This window comes from Mesocricetus auratus, unplaced genomic scaffold, assembly GCF_017639785.1.
Source record: "Mesocricetus auratus isolate SY011 unplaced genomic scaffold, BCM_Maur_2.0 Super-Scaffold_100009, whole genome shotgun sequence".
NCBI lineage: Eukaryota > Metazoa > Chordata > Mammalia > Rodentia > Cricetidae > Mesocricetus > Mesocricetus auratus.
Genome location: NW_024429193.1, coordinates 65,750,789 through 65,772,083, shown reverse-complemented (window position 1 = coordinate 65,772,083; position 21,295 = coordinate 65,750,789). Strand labels below are relative to the sequence as shown.

The window sequence follows — 21,295 nt, the reverse complement described above, 5'->3', positions numbered from 1 at the left end:
AGCTGGAGATGGGGTCACTGCTCCGCAGGAGCTTGGACTGAGCAGAGCTCTCAGGCTGGGACTCAGGGAAAAGGGGAAGCAAGAGGGCAGTTGGTAAGAATCCCCTACCTGAGTTCTAACTCAGTGGAGCCCAGATGTGGGCCGGTAGCCGAGTCTGTCTACTGACCTGAGCCACCCCAGCAACTGGCCAGGTGCTGCTCACAGCACTGACCTTGCACAGGACAGGCAGCTTGAGTGCCAGGCAGGATTCACTACATAGAGCCGCAAAGTGTATAGTCACTTTGTGGGCTGCTCATGAAGCTATATGTGCCATTGTTTTTACGATTGTTTTGGCATTGTCATTAATACTTTATTGTGTTACTAACTACTAACAGTGCCTGGCACAGACATCTTTTCCTTTCATTTCCTGGAGAACTCTGACTCCGTAATAAAAGCATGGTTCTTCTTCTGGAGACCTCTGGGTTTTTTGTTTTTTGTTTTGTTTTTGAGAGGTGGGGGGTACCCAAAATAATTCTTGCTTTCTTGTAATTTTCAAAAATAGGAAGTTTGGCCTGGGGGCATACAGCTGTACTCCCAGCCATTGGGAGGGTTAGGTAGGATGATGAGGCTCAGAGTTAGCTTCAGCTGTGTGGAGAGTTCGGACTATACGAGACCCTGTGTCAAAAAACAAGACAAAACAAAAGCTGGTTCTGTCTATTGGCATCCGTAGAATATCTCTCAGGGTCAATATAACTGGCTGATGCCTCATTCTTCTGTCTCCTGAAAGCCCCTCAGATCACCTGAGCAAGTTAGATTGCTGGGGAAGGCCCTGTGAACTCTGAAAATAAATGTTGCAGGGATATCAGCTGTCTTGGTGGAAAGAAAGGCCCAGTGGTAAATGTTGAAGAGGCTGGGCATGATGGCACAAACCTGTATCCCAGCACTCAGAAGGGTGAGGCAGGAGTTCAGGTCTAGCCTGGGCTATACAACAAGTTCCTGAACAGCCAGGGATATACAGTAAGACCCAGGGACAAGGGAGAGAACATGAGAGAAAAAAAAAAAAAAGCCCAGAGAGAACAGAGACTGATAATTTATGCCTAGCAGCTCCAGAGATGATGTTTCTTAAGAGCTAGGATATACGGTGGGGAGTTGGCCCAGTGGAGCATAGGCAAGGCCACTGGGTTCAGTCTCCTGCATTGAAAAACAGCGAGGGTAAGAACTTGGGTGTACCTATATACATATTCTCTTTTTAAAATAATGCTCTTAGAGCTGGAGAGATGCCCAACTATTATTTGTATACTCTGCTCTTGCAGAGGACCTGGCTTCAGTTTCTAGAACCCACATCAGGTGGTTCAGGTGGCTCACAACTGCCTATAACTCCAGCTTCGAGAGGATCGGAGACCTCTGACTTCCTAAGGCACCTGTACTCATGTGCATGTACCCATCCCCCATGTACAAACACACAGAACTTAAAGTAATTAGAATGATACTAATGTCACTAGTACTTAGTAGCCCAGTGCCTTATTACTTCCTCTGATAACACATTGCTAGTTGTTCATTAGCATGTGGTCCCTGGCAGTGCATCTCTCTCTCAGTGCCCCAGTGGGAGTTGGCACTGAAGGTGAGCGGATACTACTTACTATACTGTAGAGGCAAATGACACACCTGCAGGTAGACAGCCACCTGTGTGCTGAAGTCTGGTCACAGGAAATTACAGAGTCAACCGTTGTAGGCATGCATCTCTCCACAAAGTGAGGTTAAACACAGTGGACAGCAGCTCACCCAGATAACAGTAACCGTAGTTAAAAGCAAGGCTGTGGGGACTGGGCTAAGCCTAGTGGCAGCTCCTGAAGGTGCCACAGTGAAGCCAGGCATCCGCCAGTGCTGAGGGGTTGGTTTGGTTTTTTGTGATAACCTTGTGTTTAGTCATAACCCTGGGTGGTGAATAATGAGTAACCCTTAGAGGTAAGTATACTGCAGGCTGAACTGAGGTCATCTGAGAACCTAACAGGAGCCAACCAAGTTCCTAGGGAAGTAAGCTGTTTGTGATGGGACAGTCACCCTGCTTGTTCCCAGAGCCCTCAAGCTGAGGGAAAACCCTGCAAAAGGGTTACCATATACCCACAAACTAACAGTGGGAGCAGGAATTTGGCTTTCATTATGTATACCTGTTTGTGCTTTCTGCACATTTTCATAACAAACATAATAAACAGAACAGTACAGGCATCTATCTCTGTTACAGCCAGGAAGAGGAGACAAAGGTTTATGAATGATACTGTGTGCAGTGCTCAGTTGCTGAGATTGTGACAACAACAGTTGTTCTTCCAAGGCATAAAGTGATCTGTAGGAACGAAAGTTCTCTATTGAGAGCTCCCCCTTCCTGTGTTTGGTTCACAGAGGACAGGATTGCTGGGAGGACAGCTGCCTGCACTGGAGACATCTCGAAAGCTCCTGCAGATTCTTCCTGATTACTTCCCAGCAAGGCAGGAAAACAGAGGTTAAGGCACCATGAAGACTATGTGAAGGGACCAGAGAACATGGGGGGGGGCTAGCCCTGCTGCAGGGAGAAGTGTTTCCCTCTGTTTCTTTGCCTTTTAAAGTTGTGGAATATAACATGCATATACATACATGTACATCTACATGTAAACATTAATAAATCACCAGTGCATAACAACCAGTTGAGCGAACATAAGTAGCCACTACCCAGGTGAAAAACAGGACTATAACTAGCACCCAGAATATTCAGAGCAGCTTCCCCATGGAGACGGACCTGTCTGCGCAAGATACAACTCAGTGTTGCCTGTCAGGACTTCACATGTCTTCTCTCAGTATTTTGTATTGTTTCCCAATTTTACCTCAATTGCTGTATAATATTCTAATGTTGGCACATTTGCTTATTTTCATTGGATAGACTCGTAGGTTCTTTGTTTCCAGTGTTTTGGAGGTTATTCTGCTAGAGGCGTGGAATGGTTAAATCATGGGGTGTGTTTTCATAAGTAATGACTTACTACAGTGACTGAGGGCCACTCATACCTGGTCCTATGTGCTAGTTAATGGTGCCTAACTGGTAAGTGGACAGTAACACAGTAACTCACTGTGACCTCCTTCACTGAGGTTCCCTGGTGGCACATAATTGGGCTCTTTTCAAGTGTTCATTGTTGGTTTTTATCCCCTCCTGCGAAGCTTCTGTTTCGCACATTGTTTTGCTTATTTGAATGTACTGTTATTCATCCACCTACCTTCCTGGGCTCACTGTGCAGGGGGTACAGCTAAACAGCCCTGCCCACAGGCACGCCCCAGAGATCCCTGACAGCAGCCCTACCAGCAGGAAGGGATCCATCTTGCCCAGATTGCTATGTGCTGGGGCTCCGATGTGCACCACGTGCTGGGTACTGAAAACTCCCACACACTAGGTGCCCAGGAACGTGAAATGTCTTGTTGACCGTAAGTGCCCAGTTGCTGACAAGTAGACTCTGCAAAACAAATTCCCAGTCTCCTCACTGCCATCCCCTACCTGAGGGGAAAACCTGCCTGGGACACAATCTGAGAAGCAGGCTTTGAAAAACAGCTTCACAGAGCTGCAGGACATCATTTGCTAGACAAGGATGATTTCACTTAACACAGTGGGTGAATATATCAAACACTATGCCAGATAAGTCTGAGGACTTTGTCACAGTTGTCTCTGATGTGAAGCAGCTCAAGGTAGCCCTCTTCCCCATCCTCAAACCACCTGTCAGCCCCTTGGGATTGTTCCAGTCCTGTGACCATGTTGCCTGAAGACCATCCAGAGTACCCACTGTAGGTGGTGAACACAATATACAAGAAGGGGTGTCTGGCCCTCAAAGGCCCCGGCTGCTTCCTTTAACATGGTTACTGAAACTGTCCAAACCGTTGGTGGAATTTCTCCAAAGTTGTAATGAGCACACCATTGAGGATAGCGCTTGCTTCCCTTTCCCCAACACAACTGGTGCCCTGCACAAGTGATGTAATGACATGTTCAGTGTGACTGGCAGATTGGCAGCAAGAAACCCGCTACAAACTGCGATTGGATGTACATTCTCTTAACTTCTTCCTAGACGTGAAGCTTCCCAGAATGCATTGTCATTCACTGTAAATCTTACTGAAATGTATATTTACTAATGTAAGAATATTTTAAAACGGGGGGGAGAAAAACAGCTTCACAGAAAGTACTAGTACAAGTGCCTGCTGAAGGCCAGGCCCGGTGATGCACATCTGTAATCCCCTGCACGCAGTTCAGAAGCAGGAGAACTATGGTGAGTTAGAGGCCAGCCTGAGCTACATACTGAGTTCCAAACCAGCCTGGCTTACAGAGTGAGACCCTGTCTCAAAGAACAAATCAAGGAAAAGGAGGAACATTCTAGACCAAGTAACAGAATATGCAAGAAGGTATGAATATCCACAAGACGGTATGAAGTTTGGGGCATGGTCACTCTAGGAAGGGACAGACTTGAAAATCTCTTAAGTAACTGGGATTAAACACGGAAAAGGAACTTCCTCACTGGGCAGGAGAGGCGCTGTTGAGTACCCGAGTGAAGCTTTCCAAAATACGGAGAACAAAAATAAGCTTGTCAGTGGCATAAATCGCACCCCAGCTCTCAGCTAGCATGAATAATGCATTGCTAGCGAAGGCGGAGTGGCGAGGAAGGCCGGGAGTGGGGACTGCCGCGGTCTAGCCCTTGGGGTGGGCGGGATGCTTCTCTGCTGCCGCGAGCAAACTCCTCCTCCTGGCCCAGCCATCGGGCGGGGGAAACCGGCTTTTCCAAGAAACGAAAGTGAACTCTGGGGAGCCATCTTGCGGCTCAAATGCGGGCTTGGCCGGCGCTATGGCTCAGGGACTCGGGGGACCTGCAGGTAAGCCCGCGGGGTCTGCATCCCCGCGTCCCGGCTTGTGGAGCGTGAGCTGCGTGGGTCGTGTGCTCCCTCATCAAGCCAATCTGTCCTTCTGGGGATTTGTATGCAGTTAGTTGTTGCAGCTTCGAACAATCGCAGGAATGAGGCGTGGGAGAAGATGGACCTGGGTCTGAGCCTGACCCGGAGGACCCAGGCCAAGGCAGACTCCCCTCCCCTTTCTGCTTAGGGCCGCTGATACCTCGCTAAGCTGCTGTAGCACTCCCCCCACCCCTCACTTGAGCAACTTTTCTTACCTTAAGGCCCTTCCTCTTTGCTCTCTTTGGACTTCCTGGAAAATTTAAGTTAGCTTTCAGGTACCCTACAGGGTTAGGGTTAGGGTGTCTTTCCGCAGCTTATGGGGTAAGCTGCAGTGGAATTCTGCTTAGCACTCAGTGAGAAATGCTGTTCTTGTGCTGCCTGCCATACACGAGTCCCTACTGCATGCAGTGTTCTGAAGAATCTGGATCCAGAGGGGTAGTGCTGTGTGCACCACTGAACGTGACATTCTGGCAAGCAATGGGGATGAAAACCTGATTCTTGGCGCCCAGGGCTGGCAGTGATGGAAAGGTTGAAGGCAGAGGGGTAGGAGAAAACTTTGGTGGAAGTAGAAACGTTCTTTGTCTTGGCTGGGTGGTGGTGGTAGTGGGTTTCTTTTTGGAGACCCTTTTTATGTGTTGCTTCGGTTGCTGTTGAAGCGTCTACAACTCTTTCGTCTCCAGTGCTGGGACTGCAGGCGTGCCCCCACGCAGGTTTACCCCTCCAGTTTTAAAAAGCTCTTTGGGATGAACCATGACCTCACGCTTGGTAGGCAAGCGTTCTACCAAAGTTTAAAAGTGTGTACTTTTAAAACTTAATTTTGGGGGGCATGGTGGCACATGCCTTTAATCCCCTGGCTCAGGAGGCACAGGCAGGTGGATCGCTGTGAGTTCAAAGCCAGCCTGATCTATAGAGTGAGACATTGTCTCAAGAAACCAACCCCAAAAGCCAACTTTTAATTTTATGGATGTGCACATATACATGTGCTCTTCTCTGGAGACCCGAGTCCCCCCAGGGTTGAGTCCTCACCTGCATCTTGTTTGGGACAGGGTCTCTTGTTGTTTCCAGGGTTGACCCTCGACCTTCCAGGAATTTTTCTTCTTGGTCCCCTATGTCCTCACAAGTCCTGCAATCACTGTGCTTATACCATGCATCAGGCTTATTTGTGGGTTCTAGAGATTCAGACTCAGGTCCTTAGGATTGTGCTCTTACCCACTGGGTCATCTTTCCAGCCCTTAATGTTGTATTTTATTTATTTATTTATTTATTTGGTTTTTCGAGACAGGGTTTCTCTGTGGCTTTGGAGGCTGTCCTGGAACTCACTTTGTAGACCAGGCTGGCCTCGAACTCACAGAGATCCACCTGCCTCTGCCTCCCAAGTGCTGGGATTAAAGGCGTGCGCCACCAACGCCCGGCAATGCTGTATTTTAAAAAGCCGTTCCCTAAAAATACTGAGGACATGCTTTTCCTTTGAGGAATATTCAGTCCCAGTAAGTGACTGTCAGCAGCTGTTCTCAATTGGTAATTGATTTTTAGGGGACATTTAGGGGTAAGAAGACAGAATAAGTAATTCCTTCTCTAGTCCTGCCTTCCCAGAATAACTCAGTAAATTCATTACTGTTTCTTTTCATTTTTGCACATACTGGTGCATGCTCACACATGTGTTTGTGCACACTCAATCACACACACACACACATACACTCTTGTGGGTTTTCCCTTTTTCTTAATAGAAGAAAGTATAACATACATGTACTCTGCCATTTACACTTTTAACATACACTCAAATTTCCTGTGGTCAGAGCACACGTGTAGCTATATGTGGTAGTGCATACGTTTAATCCCAGCACTTGGAAGACAGAGATAGATAGATCTCTGTGAGTTCGAGGACAGCCTGATCTACTTAGTAAGTTCCAGGACAGTCAGGGCTATATAGAAACCTTGTTTCCTAGAGAGGGAGAGACAGAGAGACAGACAGAGACGGAGGGAGAGAGAGAAATGCATTCAACATATGTTTAAAAACCTACTAATGTTCCATAGTATAAGTATACCTCAGTTTACTCAGCTATTTTTTTAACTAGGTGTCCATATTTGCTGAGAGAAGGCTCAGTGGTTAAGAGCAGTGGTCCTGTTTGGTCACAACCATCTGTGACTCCAGTCCCAGGGTCTTCTGGGCGCCAGGCACACATGTGATGTACAGATGTAGGAAAGCCCTCATACACATAAAATAAACTAAGTAAGTCTAAAGAGAAAGGCATTCGTCTAGACACCGACTTTAACCTCTCTGAAATGAAATGTCTTTTCCCCAGATTCACACAAAGAGCCAATCAGCAATCTACAGTCTCCGTTATTGAGCTCTGTGGTTGGGCTGCTCATTCTGTACTGTACTACCTCTTTCCCAAGCCCTGTGGGGTAGATGTGGATAACAGAGAGCCAGGGGTGATCTTGTTTGTGCAGACTTTAGTCCAGTAAATTTTTCTCAGAGCCGTCTGGCCTCTTCTAGAAAATGTTTTCACTCCCAGAAAAGAGATTCAAGACTTAGCAGTGACCTGAGTTACATAATAGTGACATTTGTAGGGTCACTAGACAAGGCATCATGTGGCTGACAGGTGAACATGGAAGTCACTGGTGTAGAAGTTAAGGAGCCCCATGGTGGGGTGCTGCAGTCATGATTAGGATGGGTAAGAGCCCCAGTCATGGCAGCGTGGGGAGCAGAAGGCTTGTCGGGGTCATCACATGACAAGGTTCTAGAGACTAAAGGGGCTGTGTGTCTTGCATCCTCCTCCTTTGTGTCCCGGATGAGCTCCTGAGCAGTAGCCAGTAGTGGACTAAAGTCACACTGGTGAGGACATAGGCCACAGCTCAGTCAGCTACCCTGCCCACTAGGAATCGGGAACAGCTTCCCAAGGCAGAAACTGGATGGGTGACAGCAACAGGCTCATATATGGCTCTAACTCAAGCTCTGTCCCCCATGTTGTCTTCTGCAGGGGTGTTCCCTCACCCGGCACGCTCCTACTTGGACCCCAGCTATGAGCATAGCAAGTGGAGACATCCACAGCCACATGGACCCGAGTCTTACCCCAGGAGTTTCCAGCTCCAGCAGATAGACTTTCTCAAAGGGCGGCTCCCAGAAGCACCTCTGATTGGACAGCAGTCCCAGTCACTGCCACCATCCCTCCCGGGACACTGGCCCAGGTTCCCAGGGCCACCTGCCCCAGGCAAGCAACTAGAAACCTGGGGTTTCCCCAGAAGTGTGCCTCTCAGAACTCAGGGGTTCCACACAGGACTCCCACTTCCTCTCGCATCCAGCAGGAGTCTGCCATGGAGAGGTGCTGACAGGCTTTGCTCACACTTCCAGGAGCTGAGCATCAGTCAGAATCCAGAGCAGAAGATCCTAGGCCGCCTGGAGGAGCTTGGTGAGGGGAAAGCCACCAGCGCCCAGGTCCTAGCCAGAGACCTCAGGGTTCCAAAGAAGGAGATCAATCGTATATTGTACTCCCTGGAAAGGAAGGGGAAGCTGCATAAAAGAGGGGGAACGCCTCCTCTGTGGAGCCTGGCACCCCCATATCAGTCTTGGACTCCACCCCCTAGAGCTGTGAATCCAGACACTTGTGGCCAGACAGCCCCTCGAGAAGAGCCTGGTTTGGGCAGTGAAGACGGAGACCGTGCCTCTGACCTAGAAGGACTTCCTGAGCCTCTTGACATGGCGGAGGTCAAGGAGAAAATCTGTGACTACCTGTTCAATGTGTCAAACTCCTCTGCCCTGAACCTGGCTAAGAACATTGGTCTCACCAAGGCCCGGGATGTGAATGCGGTGCTGATCGACTTGGAAAGACAAGGCGATGTCTACCGGCAAGGGGCCACGCCTCCCATCTGGTACTTGACGGACAAGAAACGGGAGAGGCTGCAGATAAAGAGAAGTACACACAGTGTTCCAGCAGCGGTCCCAGAGGCCACCAGAAGCACCTCACTCCCCACCTGCCACTCAACCCCATCAGGTGCCTCAAGTAGCCTGGCAACCCCCAAAAAAGTAGAGAATGGGCAGGAACCTGTGATAAAGCATGAAAGCAGGTATGAGGCCAGACCAGGACCGGTGAGACTGCGGCCACACGCTTACCACAATGGCCCCTCTAGAGCAGGGTATGTTGACTCTGAAAATGGCCAGTGGGCCACAGATGACATCCCAGATAACTTGAATAGTATCCGCACAGCACCAGGTGAGTTTCGAGCCATCATGGAGATGCCCTCCTTCTACAGCCCTGCCTTGCCACGGTGTTCACCATACAAGAAGCTGACCGAGTGCCAGCTGAAGAACCCTGTCAGCGGGCTGTTAGAGTATGCTCAGTTCACTAGTCAGACCTGTGATTTCAACCTGATAGAGCAGAGTGGACCGTCCCATGAACCTCGGTAAGAGACCACCCAGGAATGGTGCCTAGCGTTAAGTCAGGGGCTCTGCCCCGCACTGTCTCAGCTCATTTGTGAGTGGCGGCCTTGGTGGCTCCTGGCTTTGCCTTCTCTCTTTTCCACCTTTTGGCTAAATCACCCATGATTGGTCCTTTCCCTAAATGCTAACCATGGAGGTTAGACCTCAGGGCAGCCAGAACCCTGACTGAGCAAGGGGAGGTTGACTCTCTTGTCCACAGTGAGCTTCCGTAGAGATGACTAGCTCTTGTGTCTCTGTGTCTGCCTCCTTAGGCCATCACTGCCAAACTGAGCGGGTGGGCTGGGGCCGGCTGAGCCGAGGGATAGCAGCGCCTGCTAGGCAGCAGTAGGTACACTTCCCACCCCAGCCCCAGCTCGGAGGAAAGAAAGGATGTGTCAAACACAGAAAGCTGCCTGACAGTCGTCAAAGGTGGCTTCCCACCCCAGCCCCAGCTCGGAGGAAAGAAAGGATGTGTCAAACACAGAAAGCTGCCTGACAGTCGTCAAAGGTGGCTTCCCACCCCAGCCCCAGCTCGGAGGAAAGAAAGGATGTGTCAAACACAGAAAGCTGCCTGACAGTCGTCAAAGGTGGCGCCTCTGCTTTTTGCTTACCTCCCTTGCACAGGTAGCTGGGCTGCACTTGCTCTGCTGCTGCGGCGGCGGCGGCGGCGGCGGCGGCAAGAAGTCAGGTTCCCAAGCTCAGGCAGCTGGCCGGGCCTTGCCCTGTGGCAGCAGTTCTCAACCTTCCTCATGCTGGCCCTTAATACAGTTCCTCATGTTGTGGTGACCCCCAGCCATAAGATGATTTCCTTGCTACTTCATAACTATAAATTTGTTGCTATTATGAATCATAGTGCAATATCTGATATGCAGGATATTAGATGTGTGACCCCTGGCTTCCAGGGGCGAGGGTTCCCCACAGTGACCTCTTTCTTCCTTAACTTCCTTCATGATACCAAGTTGCTACTTCAGGAGGTATATTTATCCCCAAACTGGCAGAGCCAAGACCCATTGTGGGGCTAGAGAGAACATTCTTTCTTTCTCTCACCACTCCTCCAAAGAATAAAGGAAAGCTGTGAGTTTTGCCGTTATTCATTCTTTGGACTTCAACTATATAAAGAACTTGAATGCTGCCAGGTGTGGTGGCATATACCCATAATTCCAGCTCTCAAGTGACTGAGTCAGTGTTGAGAGTACCAATGTTGAGAGTACCAGGGCTAATACATAGTAAGACTCTGCCTCAAAAGGGGAAAAATGAAAAAAAAATGATGTTATATTTGAATGTTTTGAAGACCTAGGAAGTCGGAGGCCTGACCTCTCTGAATGAATGAAATGAATCCAGCTTGAGTAAAGAGCTCAGACATTTAAAAGCTTGAGCAAAGGAGACTGAGGCTAAGGCCCGAGTCTGAGATCAAGTGTTTGGAATTTCATCCTAGACCTGGGACAGGCAGAGCTGTAGCAATGCACGAGCAATCTAAGAAGGACAGATTGCTACAGGGGCCTGGGACACATCACCCACCTAAACAGCAGACCTTCAGAGGCGGCTCCTTCTCACCCTCACACACCCCTCCAGCCTCCTGTCTCCTTTCATACCCGGCTCCCCTTCCTCCCTTCTTACCATCTAGCAGGCCCCTACTACGGGGCCGGTGTCCGCTGTGGGCTGAGGGATCTGAAAAGGAGCACAGTGCCATTGTTGTCTCTTAGGACCTCCATGGAGGAGGCCAATGCACACAGTTGGCTAGGGTAAGGTTCTGGGAGTTGTCAGCAAGACTGTCCACCCATTTCTTTTGTGCACTTTACCCTTTTTTATTGTTAAGAAATGATAGCGGGCCAGCATGCCTGCAATCCCAGCACTTGGGAGGTAGAGGCAGGAGAATGTGTAGTTCAAGGCCAGCCTGGGCTATAGAGCAAAACCATGTCTCTAAAACATGGTGGGCCAGCAGGAAGGCTCAGGAAGTAAAAACACTTACCCCCAAGCTTGACAGCTTGAGCTCAGTCCTCTGAACCCATGTAGCAAAAGGAGAAAACTGACTCCCACATATTGTCTCTGATCTACACACACACACACGACTAAAACAATGAATAAAAGACACCACTGGGTGTGGTGGCACACATTTTAATCCCAGTACTCAGGAGTCAGAGGCAGGAGATCTCTGAATTTGAGGCCAGCCTGGTCTATATAGTGAGCTTAGGGACAGCCAGGGCTATGTAGAGATAGAGACCCCGGTAGGTACTCAGTATAGCAGGACATCCTGGGGTAGAGATCTCTTTTTGAATGAACAGAGGGATGACCCAACCTGGTGTTCACACATCTAACCACTTTCCACCAAGATTTAAATTCCAGGTTGTCATCAATGGTCGAGAGTTTCCCCCAGCTGAAGCCGGCAGCAAGAAAGTGGCCAAGCAGGATGCAGCAATGAAAGCCATGGCCATTCTGCTTCGGGAAGCCAAAGCTAAAGACAGTGGAAAACCAGAAGAATTATCGCACTGTCCCATGGACGAAGACTCGGAGAAGGTAGGTGCTCTTCCCCGGGACAGTAACCCTCGATTGCTGTGGGTCAGGATCTGACAGACTCTGAAAGCTATCCTGGCTCAAATAGTCATCTTAGCTATTTTAATTGTTGGAACACCTGGCCCATTGCCAGATTAACAATTATGGGCTAGCCAGTAAGAAACAAGCAAACGGCCAACAGTTTCATAATTAATATAGCCTTCTGTGTGTTATTTGGGAACTGCAACTGTGGCAGAGTCCAAGCAGCTGGTGGAGGAAAACTACATGTTACAGAACAGAACTTATAGAACAGATAATTAAAAGGGTTTCTTAGATGGGCACTTGGTGTGGTCAGAGTGGGCCAGTGAGGGCCGTCTCCCAGCTGGGAGGCTGCAAACTGGTAGCTGCTGAGCCTGGGTGCCTTGTCAGTCCCAACCTGGCCCAGAGGGCTTGAGCAGTTCTCAGAGAGCTGCTCTGATGCCCAGAAAAGCCAGTTCTAATGTCAGGGAGGGAGGCAGCAGCGACAGTACAGATATTCTCAGTGAGAGGGAAGGCCAGGCGAGCATAAAAAAAGCTTTCAGCCAGTCAGGGTGACACCCGGCTTTAATCCCAGCCCTCGGGAGGCAGAGGCAGGCGGATCTCTGTGAATCTGAGGCCAGCCTGGTCTACAGAGTGAGTCCAGGACAGGCTCTAAAGCTACAGAGAAACCCTGTCTGGAAAACAAAAACAACCAAAGCTTTCAAGGCCATATCCTTTTATCTGGGCTACCAGCATGGGGTGGTCTCCTCATATCAGCTAAGCTATTGGGACAGTCCCTCAGATATACCCACAGGCCAGTCTGATCCAGACAGCACCTCACTGAGACACCTTTCCTTTGGTTTTTTGTTTGTTTGTTTTTGTTTTTGTTTTTTGCTGTGTCAAGTTGACAGTTAAAAAGCAACCATCACAGATCTTGAATCCACTGTCCTCTCTTAGAAGATAAGTCACCCCTTCCTGTGCCCACAACAGCTCCTTTGGAAGACCACTCCTAACATTTAGTTGTCTTAAAAGAATGACACTTAGCTAGGCACAGTGACTCGGTAACTGCAGTACTTGGCAGACGGAGGCAGGAGGATTACCTTGAGGTCAAGGCCAGCTTGGGCTGTAGGAGACATTATTTCAGAAAAACAGGGGTGGGAGATAAAGTGTCACCACCGCACTGCCCTCTGCTGTGGTGATCTGATGAGACTTTTGTCTCTGGGTGTGTTTTGTGCTTTCTTCTTCCCTTCAGCCAGCAGAGTCCCAGACCTCCAGCTCCTCGGCAACACTATTCTCTGGGAAGAGCCCGGTGACCACACTGCTCGAGTGTATGCACAAACTAGGGAACTCCTGTGAATTTCGCCTGCTGTCCAAAGAAGGCCCCGCCCATGACCCCAAGTATGTCTTATGTGTGGCGTCTCCTGTGGAGGTCTCCCCCAACGTAGCAAAGACACGTACTCCTTGCGGCCTCAGAGATGAGAAGTCGTTCCTCTTTATGGTCTCTCCCGTCACAGTCTGGAAAGGGCCTTCAGGGCCTGGCTGCTGCTATGAAGCAGAGTCTGGGATTAGGAGTTCGAAGGGACCGAGGACTGGGTAGGGTCACGGCACAGACAGCTCGGTGGTCACTGTTGGGACAGAAAGGTTGAGAATCTGGGCATGCCATAGCAGCCCCCTGCCTGGGGTCTCTGTGCACACACTTGTTCAAAAGAAGACTCCTGGAGGGTATGAGGAGTGACGCTTGCATGTTGAGGGGTTAGCCGGGTCACGAGACTGGGGCAGTGGATGGGCGGGGCGCACTCGCTCTCCAAGGCCAAAGTGACTTTACAGCGGCGATGTGTGAGAGCTACAGGCAGTGGAGGATGGCAGCTGGCAGATCACCTCAGCCCAGCCCTCGTGACCCTTTGCTCGTCGTTCCCTCCCAGGTTCCAGTACTGTGTAGCCGTAGGAGCCCAGACTTTCCCCACCGTGAGTGCCCCCAGCAAAAAAGTAGCAAAGCAGATGGCGGCAGAGGAAGCCATGAAGGCTCTGCAGGAGGAGGCAGCCAATTCAGCTGATGACCAGGTAGAGGGCACTGTCCTGCTCAAGTTACAGGTCATTTGTTACAGAGTGGGCAGAGTAGGCTTGTCTCTGCGTCCTCTGAGTTTTCTGACGTTTCTGCTTCCCCTTGGACTAATTCTCCCTTAGTCTGGAGGAGTGAACACGGAATCACTTGATGAGTCTGTGGCACCCAACAAGATCAGGAGGATTGGTGAGCTCGTCAGGTACCTGAACACCAACCCCGTGGGCGGCCTGTTAGAGTACGCTCGCTCCCATGGCTTTGCTGCTGAGTTCAAGCTGATTGACCAGTCCGGACCTCCTCACGAACCCAAGTGAGTGCCTTAGTCCTGTCAACAACTGTGTGTCAACGGTTGAGGGTGGCCTGTCACCTCAGGGTAAGAAGTGGCGTACATGAACGTCTATCATTTCCAGGTACCCTTCTGTGAACAGTTTTATTCTGTGCGTGTGGATGTTTTGCCTGCATGTATGTCTGTGTGCTGTGTGTTTGCAGTGCCCATGGAGGCTAGAAAAGGCCAAATTCCTTGGAACTGAGGTTACAGATGTTAGTGAGCTGCCAACTGGGTGCTGGGAATCAAACCCAGATCCTTGGAGGAACCATCTCTAGCTCCCCCCATATCTAATTTTTTTAATTTCAAAAAGTAACGAGAAAAATCTTCATAAAAGTAACATGGGGCAGGGGCACTAGGGAGATGAATGGGGTGAGGAGCACTAGGGGCTCTGCAGAAAATCCAGGTTTGGTTCCCAGCACCCACAGGGTGACTCACAGCTATCTGTAACTCCAGTTCCAGGGGATCTGACATCCACCTCTGACCTCCATGGACACCAGACACACACATGGTACATTTCCATCCATGTGGGCAAACATTCATTGCCTATGTGGGGTGTGATTTTTAATTTTTTAAACTATCTTTTGGATCAGTAAGATGGCTCATTGGATAAGGGTACCAACTCTGATGACCTGAACTCTAGCTCTAGAACCCACATTAGAGAAGAAAGGACTGATTTCACAGATTGTCTCTGGGTACCATACGTGCACTGTGTGTGTGTGTGTGTGTGTGTGTGTGTGTGTGTGTGTGTGTGTGTGTGTGCATGCATGCGCTCTTCTCCCTAAAAAAAAAACACTTAACTAAAACTAGTATCTTGCTATTTTAAAATTGCTTTTGTCATTGATGTTTCCATGTCCATATATATGTGCATTTCATTGTGAACTGCTTCATTTAACATACCCCATTTTCTTTTAGAGTGTACTCTTTAGTCTTTTAGAGCTTTGAAAACAATAAAAACATTAGCCCTTTGATGATTATGACCCAATTTAGAGCCCTCAAACTTAAAGGGGCCCAGAAGAGCTCCTGACTACCCCCATCTCAGGGTACCTTTGTCCCGTGTGGAAGCTGGCTGGGAAAGAGGACATGGGCCCCTCCTCCCCCTGGCCAGCCTCCCTCTCTTTAAGCTTGGTCATGGGATAGTGGGAGCTTGCAGTGAAACCTCCTGTAATATTCTGGGAATTCAGTCATTCACTTGAAACATAAGAAGCTCTGAACTGGAATTGAAGACATGAGGATGCAGCAGACCTAGGACTGTAACAGTGTAGGACTTGCCATGTGGCTTGTCCTGGGAGGCAGATGCTAATTCAGTAGCTATTTTATTTCCGACTCCTGGGGTCCTTCCTTCGTGTAATTGTGCTGCATCCACTTTTCCCTCTCTTTCTTGGTGACCTTAACCGACTTGTTGACTTTTAATGTCTACATGCTGGAAAGTGCTGAGTGTGTCTCTGTAACCCAGACCTCTCGAAGCTCCACATTCCTGTATCCAGTTAATAGTTTCACTCGAGACTTTCCACTGCTTACCCATCCTCAAGCCAGGCTGTCTTAGTTTTTCTAGTGTTATGATAAACACCATGACCAAAAGCAACTTAGAACTACAGGGTTTATTTCCATTTCCAGTTACAGTCCACTATTGAGGGAAGCCGGGTGACTTGCTTAGCCTGCTTTTTTATACAGCCTGCCCCGGCGGGGCACTTCCCACAGTGGGCCAGGGCCACTCACATGGATCTTCAATCAAGAAAATGCCCTACAGACTTGCCTACAGGCATCTAGATGGAGGCATTTTCTTAGTTGAGGTTCTTCTTGTGAGAAGTTGGAAGAAGAAACTAGTTAAGACAAACCCAAGGATAATATGCCCTCCTTTCCACCAAACAGCTCCTGAGTTCCGTTGTTACACTTAGTTTCTGACTAAGTCCCCCTGCTTTTTACTTTTGGTGTTAGTGCTCTAGTCTAAGCCACTGGTTTCTGTTATCTGGTACATCCCAACTTGTTTCTGCTGTGCTTACTTTACACGGTGTATAGAGCCCCTTCTGTTAGTCTAGTAGCCTGCAGTCATTAAGGAAGTATGAGATCACATTTGCTAAGTCTTGTGGAAGGGTTGGACTGCCCTTAATAAGGATCTGTTGTGACACAGTTTGATTCCCTTAGGGAAGGACTTCTTCCAAGAAGGGATGCTCAGGCATCACTTAAGATGACTGAGAGAAAACAGGATTCGGGACAGGAGATAGGCAGCCTGTATTGATTGGTACTGCATCTATCAATTTAGCCAAGTGTAGACTGGACTTCCTTTTAATTACACCTGGGTTTAATCCTCAGCAACATCCCCCCACACATAATTGTGTCTGTACTGAACATATGCAGATACTTTTATTCCCTGGACCAATTAAAGTAACTTTTTGTTTTGTTTTTCAAGACAGGGTTTTTCTGTGTAGCTTTGTAGACCAGGCTGGCCTCAAACTCACAGAGATCAGCCTGCCTCTGCCTCCTGAGTCCTGGGATTAAAGGTGTGCGCCACCACCGCCCAGCTAACAACTTCTGATATAGTGCTTTCACCGTTGTGTGCTAGAGATGATGTAGGCACACAGAGGAGTGTCCATGGCTTATTTGCAAATACCATGCCATTTCATGTCAAGAACTTAAGTGTTCTGTGACCCTGGTGTCCCTGGGGAATTGTAGAAGCACCTCCTATGAACACCAAGGGACAACTGTACATCTCTGTCCCTGTGGTGAGAGGTCACACCTGGGACTGAAAGACGCTCTGGCGGATGAGCAGGGAGTAGGGGTAGGGCAAGCCTGTACCAGCTGTTTGCTGAAGGGCACAGGGCCTGCCTTGTAGGTTGTTGCCGTACCATAAAAGCAGTAGGAAGTCACTGAAGGTTGAGCGGAGCATCAGTGGTCTCCTGCCACATTCTTGTCCCTTTACTAGCACTTTTCTGCTAGTTTTTGTTTTCTCCTCTGAGAGGACTCTTCCAGGCCTTTGCCTCAGGTTTCCACCTAAATCGCTGTTGGCAGTCTAAACTAGTAGCCTACTTCCCAGACCAGGCCACCTGCCTACCTTGCACCTGTCGGGAAGTATGAAGGAAGCATCCTTCCTTCCACATCATGTCCAGGTCCCCTCCCCTTCTGTGCTTGAGGGCTGGAGAGATGCTCAGCAGGTAAGAGTGCAGACTGCTCCTGCAGAGGACCTGGTTCCCAGCTCCCACAGCCACCTGACTCCAGCTCCCAGGGCATTCTTCTCAGGCACTGCGCAGAGAGATGCATGCACACAATTGAAAATAAAAATAAAATCTCAACTGTCTGAATGCAGTTACTAAGCACTTGCGATGTGGCCAGCATGACTGAGGGTCTGGATTAATTACTCATCTAGTCTTTTAGTTCACTTAAATTCAGTAGCTTCTATATTAGAAACATGGCTCCAAAGGATTCTGACTTCATAATTAATCACATTATATCATACATACACAAAAGTATGTGTACAGGGCTCATCCTTTCCAAAGGCTTAGTGTCCATAAACTCCTCCTGGTCTCCAGAGGCAGAGGCCCTACTGTTTTCCCTACTCACTCAGACCTTTTCCTGCTGCCCTCACTTAATTCTGAATTTTGCCCACTGCCAGCATGGGCAAAGAAAGGAACAGAGGCATTCAGCTGTTTAGTATCTGAAGGACAGTGTAGATGGGGAAGACTGGGCTGTGCCTCTCTCTTATGCACCGTTGGTTTGTCCAGAGCTAAGTTTGCATTAGGATCTGGCTGAAAGCTGGTAGGTTTCCAAGCTGCCGCGCTCTGGCTTCCTCCTGGGTGTGTGGGAGCCTGCCCCAGGAACAGTGGGGACCCCTCCCTACTTCAGAGCCCATAGTCCATTTCCTTCCTTCCTCCCCCACTCTACCATAGCTATCTCAAGCTTGCTAGAATGAACAAATAATTCCTTGGGAAAGCTTGGCTCCTTGGCCTAAGGCAGACCTTGTTGCAGTCACCTTTCTGAGGTTGTCAGGAGGCACACGAGAAACAAAATTGGATATTTTAGAACTCGGGCATATTGGGAATACAGTGGTAGAGCCCTTGGTTGGCCTCTTAGAGTTGGGGAGTCAGATAGTGTAAATAGTGGATATGTGGGGAGACAGCTATCCTTCATTGCTTCTTGAAAAGGAGCCTTTTTTCTTTTGTGTGTGTGCATGGTTGTGGGGTGGGGTGTGCTGTCATTCCTCCGTCACCATCTGTTTTTCTGCTTTTGTTTCTTTGCTTTAAATGTGGAGACAGGACCCTCACTTGGCCTGGAGCTTGCCGCCTAGGTTAGACCCTCTAGTCCGCAAGCCCCACGCCTCCGCCTGCCTTTGCCTCTGTTGCTGGAGTTGCAAGCATGCAGCATCACCATGCCAAACGTTTTTTGGTGGGGGATGGGGGTGGCGGGGGAGAACTTGGGTTCTTGTGTTTGCAAGGCCAGTACTTTACCAACTGAGCCATCTTCCTAGCTTGCACAGAAACCCTTTTCAGTACTCTCTCATCTTCCCTTTTAACAAGGAGCAGCTTGGAGCCTTTGCAGGTAACACCACCGTGTCTAGACAGAATTTAATAAGATTGTATGAATTTTATAGTAACTTCCAGTTTATGGGAAGTAGTATTTATATAATGAGATGAAATTTACCTTTAAAATATGATTATAGTTCTGATGGGTCTGGTTAGAGGAAAATACTAAGAAATAGAAATAGAGCAACTGACATCTGGATAGCAAACAAAAACCGTGTAATTCATGAATGAGGAAAATCCGATGAGTGCCTTCACATGAGACCAGCAGAGAGAGAGAGAGACAGAGAGAGAAAGAGAGAGAGAGAGAGAGAGAGAGAGAGAGAGAGAGAGAGAGAGAGAGAGAGAGAGAGAGAGAGTGTGTGTGTGTGTGTGTGTGTGTGTGTGTGGTGGCCTTGTTCTAAGCAAAGGCAGCCACCAGGGGCCGCTGCCGCTTGGCTTCATTCTCATTCTTACCCCAAAGGTTTGTTTACCAAGCGAAAGTTGGGGGCCGCTGGTTTCCAGCCGTCTGTGCACACAGCAAGAAACAAGGCAAGCAAGACGCAGCCGACGCAGCCCTCCGTGTCTTGATTGGGGAGAGCGAGAAGGCAGAGCAGTTGGGTTTCGCAGAGGTAACCCCAGTGACAGGGGCCAGTCTCAGAAGAACTATGCTCCTCCTTTCCAGGTCCCCAGATGCACATCCAAAGACAGTTAAGACATCTGCTTTTGGCGCTCTCTTTTTTGGGGGATGAGGGTGGGGTTCTGCTTGCTCCTCCCCAGAAGAAGTTGGCTCTTCACCTTGCCACATATATATCTCTAGGCTTCAGTCTTGGTCTCAGCTGAGTGCATGTCTGGGGTGCTAGGTGGGGGATGGGAAAAGAGGACTTCCTTGCCAGCAGACTACCGGAGGCAGGCAGAGGCCTGTGGTCCCGACACTGCCCCTGTCCCCACAGCTTCCTCTCACTGGTAGCACCTTCCACGACCAGATAGCCATGCTGAGCCACCGGTGCTTCAATGCTCTCACCAACAGTTTCCAGCCCTCCCTGCTCGGCCGCAAGATCCTGGCTGCCATTATTATGAAGAGAGACCCAGAGGACATGGGTGTTGTCGTCAGTTTGGGGACAGGTGAGTGCACCCTGAGACATGGGCCTCTTGGTGAGGAGCAGGTCCTTCGCAGCCTCTGTGGAGTCACTGTGAGCAAGTTCCAAGGTGAGGACAGAAAGACTCCATGTGGACTGAATGTCTTCAAAGTTGTGACATGATACTCAAAACATTTTGGAATTGGAGCTGATAAGACTTTTTAGTCAACTGCTTAGCTGTGAACACTACATAAATATCCCAGAGTCCTTGCAGTCTCTCCAGCCCTCCGCATTTGAGTTAAGGAGCACTCGGGTTTCTGTTAAGGAGCACTCAGGTTTCAGCTGCAGCCAGCACCGATTTGGACTGAGTTTGCGGTTTGATTGGGATTTATTTTGGCTTGGAGATTTTGTTTGTTTTGAGGCAGGGTGGCCCAGGCTAACCTCAGACACACCATCCTCCTGCTTCAGCCTTTCAGATGCTGAGGTTATAGCAAGTACTACTGTGTGCCAGGGGTGGGCTCTTCTCTAAGTGAAAGGCAGAGTCTGTCAGCTCAAGGCCATCTCTGCCCCCAGTCTCCACCTGCTTCACCAGCACTCTGATTGATCCAGTTTTGTTTTGATGACCTTCCCAGGGAATCGCTGTGTGAAAGGCGACTCTCTCAGCCTGAAGGGAGAGACGGTCAATGACTGCCATGCAGAAATCATCTCCCGGAGGGGCTTCATCAGGTGAGCAAGAGGGTGGCAGCATTTAGCTGTTGCGGGCCTCCGGGCTCCCAGTCCACTCATCCTGAAACCCCAGCAAATTGGCAGCAGTCAGTTGGGCCTGTCCTTTGCAGCCAGGCTCTTTTGTGACCTGGTTGCATCTTTTCCAAAGTGCCCTCGGTGTCCTAAGACCTTAGGAATAAAGCAGCCTCTCCCTCCAGGTGAGACCTGTACTCAACCTCTGACCCTCGGGGTCGCGTTTAACTTATGAAGAGCAAGTCAGGGAGAAGCAGCCATGGAATCCTGTGTGACCTCTCCAAAGGCTGCCTCTGCTGACATGCAGGGATCTCCCCAGTGCCTCTTCCTGAGGAGCTGAAAGCCGTGGAGGCCTTCCTTAGCTGGGCTCACACCAAGCGCAGAGGTGCAGCCTGCTCTGCCCAGACGGGGGCCGCCTCCCAGCCCGCTCTCTTTTGTAGGTTTCTCTACAGTGAGCTAATGAAGTATAACCAGCACACTGCCAAGAACAGCATATTTGAGCTCGCCAGGGGAGGAGAGAAGCTCCAGATAAAAAAGACGGTTTCTTTTCACCTCTACATCAGGTCTGTACCCTGGATTGGATGTCCACGTGTTCCTGTGGCTCCAAACCCTGATCTTGTACTGTAAGCCACGTCTGCGCTGTGTTTGAGGTGCATACCCAGATGGCAAAGGCATTCCTGCTACCCGATACCCATATAGGCTTAAGAAAACATCCCTGGCTTTGATGACGACTGGTTTCAAGGCCTG

General features: G+C 49.4%; 1 protein-coding gene and 1 long non-coding RNA gene across 5 annotated transcripts in view; both read left to right on the top strand.

Moving 5' to 3' along the window:
• Positions 1–21,295, top strand: part of Adar (adenosine deaminase RNA specific) — a 39,600-nt gene that overhangs the window by 11,862 nt on the left and 6,443 nt on the right. Inside the window, exons 1-10 of one of the 4 annotated variants that reach the window (XM_005080191.4) lie at positions 4,758–4,851; positions 7,911–9,330; positions 11,677–11,860; positions 13,107–13,252; positions 13,777–13,915; positions 14,039–14,223; positions 19,216–19,363; positions 19,685–19,856; positions 20,443–20,536; positions 20,989–21,111. In XM_005080191.4, the coding sequence (XP_005080248.1) occupies positions 4,824–4,851; positions 7,911–9,330; positions 11,677–11,860; positions 13,107–13,252; positions 13,777–13,915; positions 14,039–14,223; positions 19,216–19,363; positions 19,685–19,856; positions 20,443–20,536; positions 20,989–21,111 (2,639 nt within the window). In that variant the 5' untranslated portion in view covers positions 4,758–4,823. Of the gene's footprint in view, positions 1–4,757; positions 4,852–7,910; positions 9,331–11,676; positions 11,861–13,106; positions 13,253–13,776; positions 13,916–14,038; positions 14,224–19,215; positions 19,442–19,684; positions 19,857–20,442; positions 20,537–20,988; positions 21,112–21,295 lie in introns of those variants that run through there. The other 3 variants (XM_005080190.4, XM_013120619.3, XM_013120618.3) reach the window with 3 other exon arrangements.
• Positions 9,337–10,594, top strand: LOC121142428. Its single transcript, XR_005879453.1, has 2 exons — positions 9,337–9,854; positions 9,934–10,594. It is a non-coding gene; the product is annotated as an uncharacterized LOC121142428 (long non-coding RNA).